Source organism: Vanessa atalanta, chromosome 9 (assembly GCF_905147765.1).
Source record: "Vanessa atalanta chromosome 9, ilVanAtal1.2, whole genome shotgun sequence".
NCBI classification, from domain to species: domain Eukaryota; kingdom Metazoa; phylum Arthropoda; class Insecta; order Lepidoptera; family Nymphalidae; genus Vanessa; species Vanessa atalanta.
The window spans coordinates 8,859,212-8,871,505 of record NC_061879.1 but is presented as its reverse complement, the minus strand read 5'-3'; the positions used below and the strand labels follow the sequence as shown (position 1 = coordinate 8,871,505).

The 12,294-nt window shown below is 32.5% G+C and overlaps 1 protein-coding gene across 3 annotated transcripts in view; it reads left to right on the top strand.

The window, feature by feature from the left end:
- The first annotated feature begins 507 nt into the window (after positions 1-507).
- The window catches only part of LOC125066637, a 104,300-nt gene continuing 92,513 nt past the window's right edge, over positions 508-12,294 (top strand). For all 3 annotated transcript variants that reach the window (XM_047674834.1, XM_047674835.1, XM_047674833.1), the window contains exon 1: positions 508-2,341. In XM_047674834.1, the coding sequence (XP_047530790.1) occupies positions 1,036-2,341 (1,306 nt within the window). In that variant the 5' untranslated portion in view covers positions 508-1,035. The remainder of the gene's footprint in view (positions 2,342-12,294) is intronic.

The following is a 12,294-nucleotide window of genomic DNA, read 5'->3' as shown; positions in this document are numbered from 1 at the left end:
TTTTTTAAATATTCCTATTATTCTCACAAAACCGTAAATAAAAATACAATACAACAAGAAAAAAAACTCATGACTCATTCGACGGATAAATTCTTTAATATTGCAAATGACCTTAGTGTTTATAAACGTATTTGAAATCGTAGACATAACATATTGAGAAATAAGAAAAATAATTACGACACATGACGATTCCAACAGTTTCTGTTGTGTGCGAGTGTTGAAACGGTAGTGTCTTCTATCATTGGTATATGCTTGCCTACAATTATTTTTGATTTTAAAAGGAAATTCGTTATTTGGTTAAACAGCTGTTCATCAGTCACGTGTACATATGGCGATGCCTCGTGGTCAAGTGAAAAACTGTGTCAGTGTAAACAGTTGCGTGGACGCATATTATGTTTGTTACGTATTCTAGGTTCAAGGGGAGCCAGCCAGATTGCCGACGCGTTTCACTATTTATAGTGTCTCGAGTCTATTTAGCAGTTTGCTCTCAGTGCAGAAATGTCCGGAGTCGCGAACGAGCTATACCCACGCTCATGTAAAGTGTGTGTCGAAAACTATCGGTGACGTGTATAAGAGTCGTATTCAATTATAAAAATTATTCGTCTTAATTTATCGAAATAAATTTTATGCAGATTAATATCACCAACGTAAATTTATTAGACGGTGCATGGAGCGTCGTCGGACATGCAACTTATGCAACCGTTTCAACACGGCGTTATACGCTACAGAGTGTTCAGTTACCATTACAGTGTGTGCTCGCCAGTCTGCCCAGTGGCAGGTATTAGTTATGATATAAATCGTAAATATAACATCAGGGATGTGTGAACGTGAATGTTGAAAAACAAAATTGACATTGGTGCTATTTTAAATTGAATGCCAAAGAATCGTTGGAAATATTGGAAATATGCCAAATTGAACACAGCTGACTGTAAACAAACAAATTAATATTAAGTAATAACATATTCATATTTGTAAAACTATTTTGCATTCGTAAATACAAATGTCTGGCGCAAATAACCGAGAAAAATTTGCAAAATGGCGGAAAAAACGGACTCGAGTGATAGTGATAGTCCAATAATAGACGACAACGTGATACGTATCCAACTCAAGAAGTCTAATCACAAAAAATGGGAACTGCGTACAAGAAACCTTTCCCCTGGTATCAAATTTCCAATCATACAGCTTTTTGATTCCGAAGGCAATCTACTAGTTGAAACAAACGATGAAAACGTATCAATCAAAAGTTCTGATTATAGTGATTCAATTTTAAAAACCAGTCAATCTTTACGGGAGAAGGATTATAGACATATAATTAGACAAAAAATTGTACGAAAATATAATTCGATATCTGGTGATAAAGTTTATACGCGCGTATATCGTAATCCTGTTGAAATAAGTGACAATAGCGAAAAAAATAACAACTGTTATATAATAAAAGACGGTAGCAGTGTAGCAAACATTCCAAGTAAACTGACAGTAAACAACAACTTCCACGATTTGCAAATAAATAGCCTCGACACCACGCCTTTCCATTCAGAAGGACCGAGTGAAGTGAGCAGCTATAAAAGTTCCGACAATGAAACTGGTGATGATTTCGCTACTTATGATAAATTGTCCCAGAATAAGACTGAGATTTCCGAAAACGGTATTGATCCGGTCACATTATCAAAACACCCGTCTACTGTAACTTTAAATCTACTCGAGGAATCTAACAAAGAAACATTTGATAAAACGGGGAATGTGTATTTAGGACTTCAAACATCACAATCACTCACAAATGCTACGTTGTCAGATCATGTTAAAGGGTGTCATACTGTACAGCGTTCAAAATCCAACGTTATTTACAAGCATCCCCAAAATAAAGTCTCTTTTCTCAACACATACTTAAAAAGCTTACCTGTGCGGACGAGCTCTAATCCGGATTGGTTTACCGTACACCTACGCCAAACATCAACAGTGGCTAAGAATTCACACGAAGAAACGAATCGAAAAGATTCTCCCACACTTCTTTCCGAAAATACGTGGCAATCTTGTAAAATAGACGATAATACCGACACTGATTTTATGAATATTCCAACAGATGTTGCAGCTGATTGTGAAATTAAAAAGCGTTTAAAAATGTACAGGCGAGGTATATCTGATATCGAACATTGGAACGCAACTGCAAGTTTGTTTACAAGAAAAAGACGACACTCTGTAAGTGGTGCCTGGCGGATTACTCGCACTTCTTCGTCGGAGAGTGTTGACGAAGCTGACGTGGTACTTAACCGCTTAAAGAGAAGGATACTTAAGAACAAGTTAAGAGAGAAACGTCGGAGTGTCGTCACTAAGCCACTTCTTAGTGAGTATAATTTTTCATTTTTATACACGTCACTTTTTCCCATTTTATTCATAGTCCTGATTATTGAAATGTGTTTTATTAGTTCATAGTTCAACAAAATTCTAAATACGAGTAAGAGCCTCTTTGCAAGGAAAAATATTGTTTTTGCTTTTCGCAACTATTTTGGATGCCTTTGATTAATATTCAGTAAGGTGTTACATATACCGCAAATAACTCTAAAGGATCCATAAATCCACACAAACGTCGACATCGTTAAAAACACCTCTATTCCAATGACGATAAGGTTTGTTGGTTTATAGGAAATATTTGAAAAGGTCCAAGTTGTGTTAACATAATACTACACTCCATTATTCTCTGATTTATGGCAGCCAGTTGTTTAGTTCAGCTGTCATATGGTTCGTTAGGTAATAATGGGTAGGCATAGACAAAGGTACAAATTATTTTGATTAGAATTTATCTATTCATAAAAAAAAATGTTTATATTATAGTAGAAGTTCATGTTATTTTTATTAATAATAAGTAGGCAAATGGCCAGACTGAATACCGGATGGTACCACTACACAGACCAAAAATGCCAATGCGCCACCAAGTTGTCGTTACTGGTTTACTCATTTTGTGTTGTGTCCCGGTTGGAAGTAACTGGAAGTAACTGGAACAATACTAACTTATGCTGTTTGGCAGTAGAATACCTGATGAGTACCTAGATGGAATTGAATGGAAAACTATAAAGTAGGTATTCTTATGAAAAATATTAAGTTAATTTTACATAAGCTGCTTTTATTATTATGTTACTAATTAGTACTCACTCTTATTAGAACAATCCTAAAACTTACCGCAAAATACAATCGTGACTTGTCAGAAAGCGATGTGACATGTGAGTACAATATTCACCAAAGTCGGTTTTCAATAATTCACGAGTGAGCCACGAAATGTGTTCTTATTTCTTACAGGACATCAGGCTACAATAATTATATATCACCGCAGCAGTATATGGTACTGTTTTTAGTATTATTTAGTTACTACATTACGTTTAGTTTAAATAAAGGGTTGATAATATGAATTAATTCATTTTGTAAGTAGATTAATAAAAAAAAAACAAAAGAACAAAATCGTCTGTTAAATAATAAGCTACTTATTTCATTTGGTAGAATGCCAGTTTGTTCAATTTAAATAACTCTAGACGTTACTATAAAAATGATAAAAGTAGAACTATTCTGTAATAACAAACACGATCGTGAAAAGTCAGTAAGTACATATATCATTACACATCTATGTTTACTATGATAATTAAAACATTTAAAGGATACACGCCTATTATCTTCCTTTAATTTTAATTTTTCACGAGTATGATGTTAGAATATCCCTGTAGTTCCCAATAATTGTAACATAGGCGTTTGGAAGATTTGTCTGTGAAACAGAAAAATCGCGCTTGACTTGACGCAATAACGATACACGAAGAGAATTTAAAAATTCGTTTGTTATTGAAATACACACGTAGTTATGAATGCTGTAATATACATTCATATCACGATATAGGTCATATAACATTTACCGTGTCATATATAAAATTTTAATTAAGTTTATTTCTCAATATTATTCATTTGTTTATTTCTTGTTTACATCATTTTAAATTAGTTTTGGCCTGCTTTATATAATACGAAAATTTCGTTAAGATTATTTATATTGTTTGCTTATAGTTTTTGGCTGACACAACAGGCCCAGCGAACACAACAACACACAGCGAACGCACACAACTTTATTGACCCGTCATAAATTATTAACACCTAAAATTATTGTAATTCATTATTATTTTTTCAACATCGTTCAGATATATTCCAATGAAACATGCCATACTTTCGTATAAAATAATGTTTTATATAAATATCCTATAGTTTCGAGTGACATACAATTGAGAGAGCTGGGCCTGTGGAAAACCCAAGTATCTCGCAGCGATTGCGTGTTCAAGTCAAGAATTAGGAAAGCATCGCTGGTTTTTCACAATCATGTGCCAATTTTTTTTTTTCCAGTTCAGATGCTAATTAATTAAAAATCCTCCGATATAAAAACTCATAAATTATTAACACATATATAAGATATGTATTCAAAGTACATAATACGAGAGTTAAAATACAAAATGAATTGCAACATTTAAATTTCAGTTTATAGCGCCATCTATGTTAAGTCGCACGTGCTAAGCTCTGAACTTCAAAGTATAAGCTAAGTGAGAAGTTTTAGCCATCTTGCGGACGCTTTGTGTACTTTTAACTTAAATTCTGCTGTATACGAACAAGTAGTTTCTATTTTAAACCGTAACTTGGTGCTGCCACATTTAAGTGATGTACTTTAATACAAGACTCCAGATATTTTGCGTTCAAATATGGACCTATTAATAATCATCTCGTACATTTTTGTGACCCACATTTTTTTTTATTTATAATTTTATGACAGATGAACAAATGCAATATTAATCATGACTAACACATAACACCCTCAATGCGTTGACGTCTATGGGACCTAACATACTACGTCCCAAGGATTGTAATTACACTGGCTCACTCACTTCAAACCGGAACAAGTATTGAATACTAACAAGTAATGAGTAGGCATTTTTGTTATCTAGACGGGATAATCTTTAGTTATCCCGTCTAGATAACAAAAACTTACTACTAAACTTACTACTAACTACTACACTTCCCTATCAAACAAATGTATGTATACCTTTCCTCGATCTGTTCCACTTTTGATCGAGGATACCTTTAAGTAATTATACTATCGACTAGTTAATTATTAAATGATTATATGGCGATTACGTACAATAAAATACATTAATATTTCTAGGCAGGATTTAGGGGTGGACTACCGGGGCAACTGTCCTGGAGCCTCCACAATATCGGTTCCAACAGGATATCTATCCTGTCGGAACGGTTGACTATACATATCTAGATAGATATGCGTAGTCAAATTATAGTACTAGTAATATTAAAGTATTGCTATGTTATAAGTGACTAATACAAAGAGTAAATATATTATAAATAAATCTTACTGACCTATTAAAAATAACTAGGGCCCCCCAGTTCTCTGCCCCAGGGCCTCCAGACTTCCAAATCCGGTCCTGTAAATATGGATAGTAAGAGGGAAAAAAAAGATTATAGAAGGTAAGAAATCGATCATTTAAAAAAAATTATATGTAAAAAAGCAGTTATTTAAAGTCAATTTTGTATTCAATGGGTATTTAATGTCTACCTAATAAAATAAATACCAACAGAATTTATGTTCAATGGAATTAATATAAAATAGATATTAAATTTTATAATGATAGCAATTTAACCGGAAAATGTACGTTGTGCGTCTGTACTACGAATGTCTATTAAATTCTTTTAGTATGTTTATTTAGGATCATTAAAAGAACGTTATTCTGATAGAAGAATTCAAGAAGATTAACAATAGAAGAATGAAACTATTGTTGTTCCTCTTAGTTACTTTCACTATGACTCAGATATTAAATGAACGAATCTTTATAATTATTTGCTTCAATGATCGGCATCTGTGCCATATTACCTGTAATTAAAAACATTCAGAGAAAGTGTAGCAACCCCGTTACCTTCAAATTACTTATTATAACTTCCTAATATGTTATGTTATAGAATTAAAAATTCAAGACTAAAAGACTATTGACAAAATACTAAAATCATTTGATATCTACATAATAGGGTACCTATAATGCAAAGTCCCCGCCGTTTGTACGCTTTGGATATTTTAATTACGCAAAGGTGGATTAAGAAGAAGGTTTAAGTATAATGTATATTATAATTCTCGGCTTTACTCTCCTATACTATGCATATATATATTACACGAGAGAAAAGCCGAGCATTTCAACATTCCTAACCGGCAAAAACAAGAATTCTTCTTTTTATGTTTCGCTCTTCAATCTTAAAGTTGTATATTGTATCGGTGTGAAGCCGGGGCGAGTAGTTAGTCTTCAATATACAGAGTAAATATAGACGTATCCATATTGGTAGGTACGTTCCACATTTTTTGTGTACCTTAATATTTCTGTGTAAAAGTTTCGAAGGCTTCGCCTCTTGTTTCATAAATCAATGTAATGGTTTCCGCTCGTTTTTGCCTTTCGTGAAGAAAACCAAGAAAAAGTGACATCTTAGAAATCTTTCTTCATTGGCTTAAGGCCAACACTTGAGACGCTCAGCTGCAGTCATATTATACCAACATGGAAACAAACTTGTTAGAAATAAATTAGTGACCATACTCGAAATCTCGATTTAGGTCAAGAAAATTTATTACATTTTATCCACTTCTTACTCATATTAGCTATATATAACTGCCTTCTTGGTTACATTATGAGGCTACAGATATCATGTATACTGGGACTAGCTAACAAAAAATATTTGGAATTTCGGTCATTCAATTCTCAGAAGGAGCCCTGAGTTAGTGTTGTTTTGGCTGTCTCGGAAAACACGTAAATAAGTTGATCCTACACCTGATCTCGCTCTTAGTCTTTATCCATCTGAACGTGATGGATTGACGTCCCACTGAATGAGAGGAATAGAGAATACATCTGTACTTACCAAGCACTTAATATCTTATTCGCTAGTTTGTCATTGCGATAAAGCATTGTAGCAGAAATTCGGTCAGGGAAGCATTATTATAATTTGGTACCTAAAGCGAACTCTCCACTATTTCATACTAAAGCCTTTTATGAGAAATCTACTTCAAGCACAGAAATTTATTAATCTATAAAACATTATTCAAACAGCAATTTCCTGAAGGAATAAACTTTAATGTATAGCTTAAATTATAAATTATAAGCCATAAATACTTGTTTTTTTTTTTACGGCATTGGTCGGCGGTTGAGCGTATGGGCCACCTGATGGTAAGTGGTCACAAAAGCCCATAGACAAAGGCCCTGTAAGAAATATTAACTATTCCTTACGTCACCTATGCGCCGCCAACCTTGGGAACTAAGATGTTATGTCCCTTGTGCCTATGATTACACTGGCTCACTCACCCTTCTAACCGGAACACAACAATACAGAGTATTGTTATTTGGCGATAGAATATCTGATGAGTGGGTGGTAACTACCCAGACGGGTTTGCACAAAGCCATACCACCAAGTAAAAATTAAGTTGCAACTAAGGAGACACTTTCATTTCATGTTGTACAGCACTGCATCCATCAATCTTAGCAATATCTTATCGAGCCAATCCAAGAATCATTTGTTTAACCCGATAGGACAAATAAATACAAAGTTACGCATTCACGTCTTAAGCACAACAGGCCCCCAGGTGCAAGTGTGCTACGGCGATATACTCTTCCATAAAAAAAATATATAAGCGACTCAGGCAACGTACCAACGTTAGGTAACCGGCAAGTCTTGGATCAGCAACTCTTAACGCCCATTTTTTTCACACCCCGCACTTTGAATAAGACGGGCCTGCTCATTCGTTTCTAGTATCCGACAAATGTCGCGCATAGAATTCACTAAGTATAGCACGAGTGTAGTTTTGGGATAATTGTATCATAATAAGATAAACTTGCCGAGGAATTAAGAATGTATTTAAGTGTCTTATTTGAAGGTATGTAACACAGTGAACTCATGATTTTAGCTAATTATGCGATTTGAATGAACTATCATAATAAAAAAAAATAATGACATTAATCAGAGGATACATGCATTTTTGTATTTTGTATAATTAAGAACAATTTTATTTCTATGTCCAAAAACGATAAAAAGGTTGTATTCTCTAAAAAGTACCTACATTGATTATAGACATAACTAAACAAGCCATAGACACACATAGCGGTATGTGTAAAGGCCAGGGTAACTTATTTATAGTCGCATTAATCGCTGCCAACGTAAGCACGTCGAGTTAATTTTTGCTTAGGGTCAAGGCCATTCGGGTCATCGCAATCGCATAGCCACTACGGCATTGCGGCTATAGTTCAACAAATATCATTAATCCGGATTGCGGCACAGTTATTGCACATGATCGTAGTATAAACAAAGAAATAATCATAATTTTCTTAGCAGTATGAGCGGCTTAAAAACAGAAACACATGGTATAGTACATGCGCAGTGACGGCGCCGCAAGTCAATATCCTCCCTACCCAACGCCGACGCGCCGCCATGACGCGGCTCGTTTGCGTGGCCTTTAGACAAAGGCATCTATACGCGTTTTATAACTTATTAATTTCTAAAATAAATATAATCCTATTTTACCACTTCAGAAAATTTTCCTAAGTATAATTGGTACTATCAAAACAACGTGTAATATGTGCATTATGTATGTATATTATAATTTTTTTGCGTATACATAATTCGATTTCAGCGAAAATGTAATTATCGATCTCAAATTATACACAAAGGTAATTCAATGCCTTTGTAATATTAAAATAATATATTGATTATATAATTAATATTTATTATTGCTGTAATTGCCTTGCAACTTAATAAAAACAGTTTTACTTAAAGCGTTATTATTTATAAGAAATTAATAATATAGTAACGAATATGATATTGTAACATACTATGCATTTAAAATTTGAAATCTTATGTACAGTCAGGTTGCATTACTAGTGCCTTTACAAATACGCCAAGTGTGACTTAGCCCATTTTACCATAACGCTCAAGTTAGTTGTGCGTTTGTCCGCCAGAGTGGCGAAGATCGCGAACCAGCTGCTCCGTTTGACAGCGAGACCACTCGAGGCACGTCGACCGGTCGAATCCGACCGATGCCGTCACGTGTACCGGGATCAAGATCCGATTTTTGACTCTCCTAAACAACTTTTATATAATTCGTGAAAGTACCGGTGTAACACACGATTTATTACGATTGTGTTTGAGTTTTAAAGCATTCAGTTCCGTTTTATTGTGTGAAATGTTATAGTCATATTGTGTACGAACGCTTTGGTATTTTCGATTGTTTGCTTTTGATTTTGATTTGAACCGGATTTTGTTTTAAGCTGCAGTTCTATAATTGGTAAGTTTAGTCTTTAAATATTTTATTTGAAATTGTTTGTTAAAACTTTGTTTATATATTATATTAGCAACGTTTGTTTACACTTTTACGCGTATCATTATTTTTCACATTCTGATATTACATGAGATAGATCATCAAATATATCCTTGAGCTTACTTAAATATAGTTTTTTTTTACGTACTTTTAACAAAGATAATTTCGATTTATTTTTATTGAACATAACTAGATATTAGTTTCATTTGTTTACTTTCCAGCCAATCTAATAAAAATATCATCTAACTTATTTTAAGTTACCTACATGTCATCCAATATTAATAAATTAAGTAAAATGAATCGAAAGAATAAAAAAATGTATTAAGAACGCTTTAACTACAATTTCGACTCAATTACTTTTTGATTAGAATATTTTTGTTTCCATAGTACTCTTACCTTAGGTAGGGTAGGTAATATGACATAAAACTGAAAAGGTAACATTTTATCGAAAGATGTACGGAAGCGTGCGTATGCGTTACAAATAAATATTTGAAATCTTAATTTTTTTTTTAATAGTATTTAAAAATACATAAATAGAACATTATATTCAAACCGTATCCATAAGATTACCTGTTTGTAAATTTCATCTCAAGTTTTCTTTTCTATATTTTCATTTGAATCTCATAGAACGTATACAAATTATCATCTTACCAAGTGACGTTATTGTCATGTTTTTTAAACTTCCATATTCTACTAATTATGAATAATCTTTTATAAATGTGAGTCAGACCTCGCAATTAGAAAAAGCAGTTAGAATTTGTATGCCAAAATATATACATACAGATAAAATACGAAAGTTACAAAAACGTGTTTAAATAAAATATCTTCAAGCTAATAGGCAATAAGTGTAAAAAAAATTGTAAACTAAGTGACTGTCTTAAGAATAATTAACATAAAAAACAAACTTCTAAATAATTTTAAAACGTTAAGTTGACAATAATTCAAGTAATTATCCTGTTTAAAATTTTCTTTAATTCACAAAACTAATTATTAAGACTTAATTTTTTTGACAACTGGCTTTTATGTTCCGGTATTTGAAGTTTAACATTTTTTTCAACTTCGTCTACTTAACAACGATGAATTTAACTTCAATTATTAGATTAAAATCTCGTTTCTGTGAATAAAAGATTCGCTAATTATTATAAACATGAATATAGGAAAAATATATACTGACTGAGCTAAGTTAATATTTCGTATACGGAATATAAAGCAAGCATGCAACACGCAATGTATTCTTCGGCTATTTTTTAACATTGCACTATTTATAATTAAATACTACACAAGTTCACTATTGTTTATTACGATTAAATATTTCATTAGTGTTTCGTTCGAAAAGTCGTTACACTAAATACATATATGAAATGGAACATTCAATGAAATTAACATGAATTAAAAATAAAAATCATTTAATCGTTATATAAATACTTCACATTGTTTTTAAATTACTTTTAATACAATGTGAAAAGTTTTTATATTTTCTATCATTATACTTTCTAAGAATATTTACATTTTATAGCTTATAGTCTCTTTTAAAACTTTCTATTGCTTGTTTTAATTTAAAGGCTTTACATATAATATTTTATAGTTTTTGTAATGTAATAGTATGCTTAAAATTATTTTACTCGAAAATATATAAAAAAAAGATTCATTCTTGGCGAATAAAAAGTATCTTAATATAATTAATAAAAGATTCCGAGAATATATAAACGAGCATACGATCCCACGAGACAATCTCAGGCCACATATTCTCAAATACTTTAGAGGGCTTTATTTATAAATTTAACACAATTAATTTTTAATCTTTTAAATATATTAATTGTTCAAGTCATTGAAGTCAGATTTTTTTCATATAAGTTTTAAAAATAAATTTCATAATATTTTCCTAAATAATAATAACCAATCATGCTTATATATAAAACTATCACATTTTAAATTTATAGCATAGCAAAAAAAAATTTTCAAAATATAAAAAGGCTGATTTCAATAGATCTTTTCCCTTAAAATGTTTAGCTCGTCACAAACATCGGTTAGTTATATTATTGGCTAAACTTAAAAAAATAGGTAGGTATTAAAACTGTTTTTGTTTTAATTGAATGAAGTAGGTACTTTTGCTTAGATATTAATCAGATAAAACAACGAAATCTTGTTTTGAGTACTCATAATAAAGAATATTTGTCCTCTAAAAAGCCGCGCTGAATGGGACATTTCATTTGGCGACAAAATGGTTGTTTCATCTCGACGGAATAGCTTGACGAATTAGGGGTCACTATGAAAGTGAGCGCGGTTCAACGAAAGCCTTATTATGCATTCTAGCAAGTCTTCACGTTTATGCCTCCAGAGAGCCATCGTAGCTCTGGGAACACCTCACGTTTTGAGGTCAATGTCGACCGCTTTGTTCCATTTGTATGCTAAATAAAAGTTGTGCTTTTGACAACTCGACTCGTTTTGCGGTGTTTTTACTCGTTACAAACTTTACAAAGACAATATCGAGAATAACTGTGAAGTCGTGTTATAATGGAACGTTTTAATGCTCCGATGTTTTACGGCGACTTGATGGGCTCCGATAATCCAGTGGTCTCGAGCTAACCTCTGCACTATTGTGGTAAACCACTCATGTCACAAGCGTAATCTCTATAAGAGAAATAAATGGGTGAAGCATTTTCCGAGTCGTTGGAGAATTTATCCTTAAAGTAAATTAAACCGAGCATCCGCTTCTAAACTGCTAGTTTCTGGGCATAGTCTTATTTGAATACATTTTATGGTAATATAAGGCTTGAACAGCCTTATTTTCTCATTTCATTTCACTTCATTGGTGTTAACCTCTTTTATTCGGAAATTAAATATTAACCCATATTCTTATAATATTTACGAGGGCCGAAACAATTAGAATAAATTGCGCCCAATAAAAATGTCTCAACAACAGG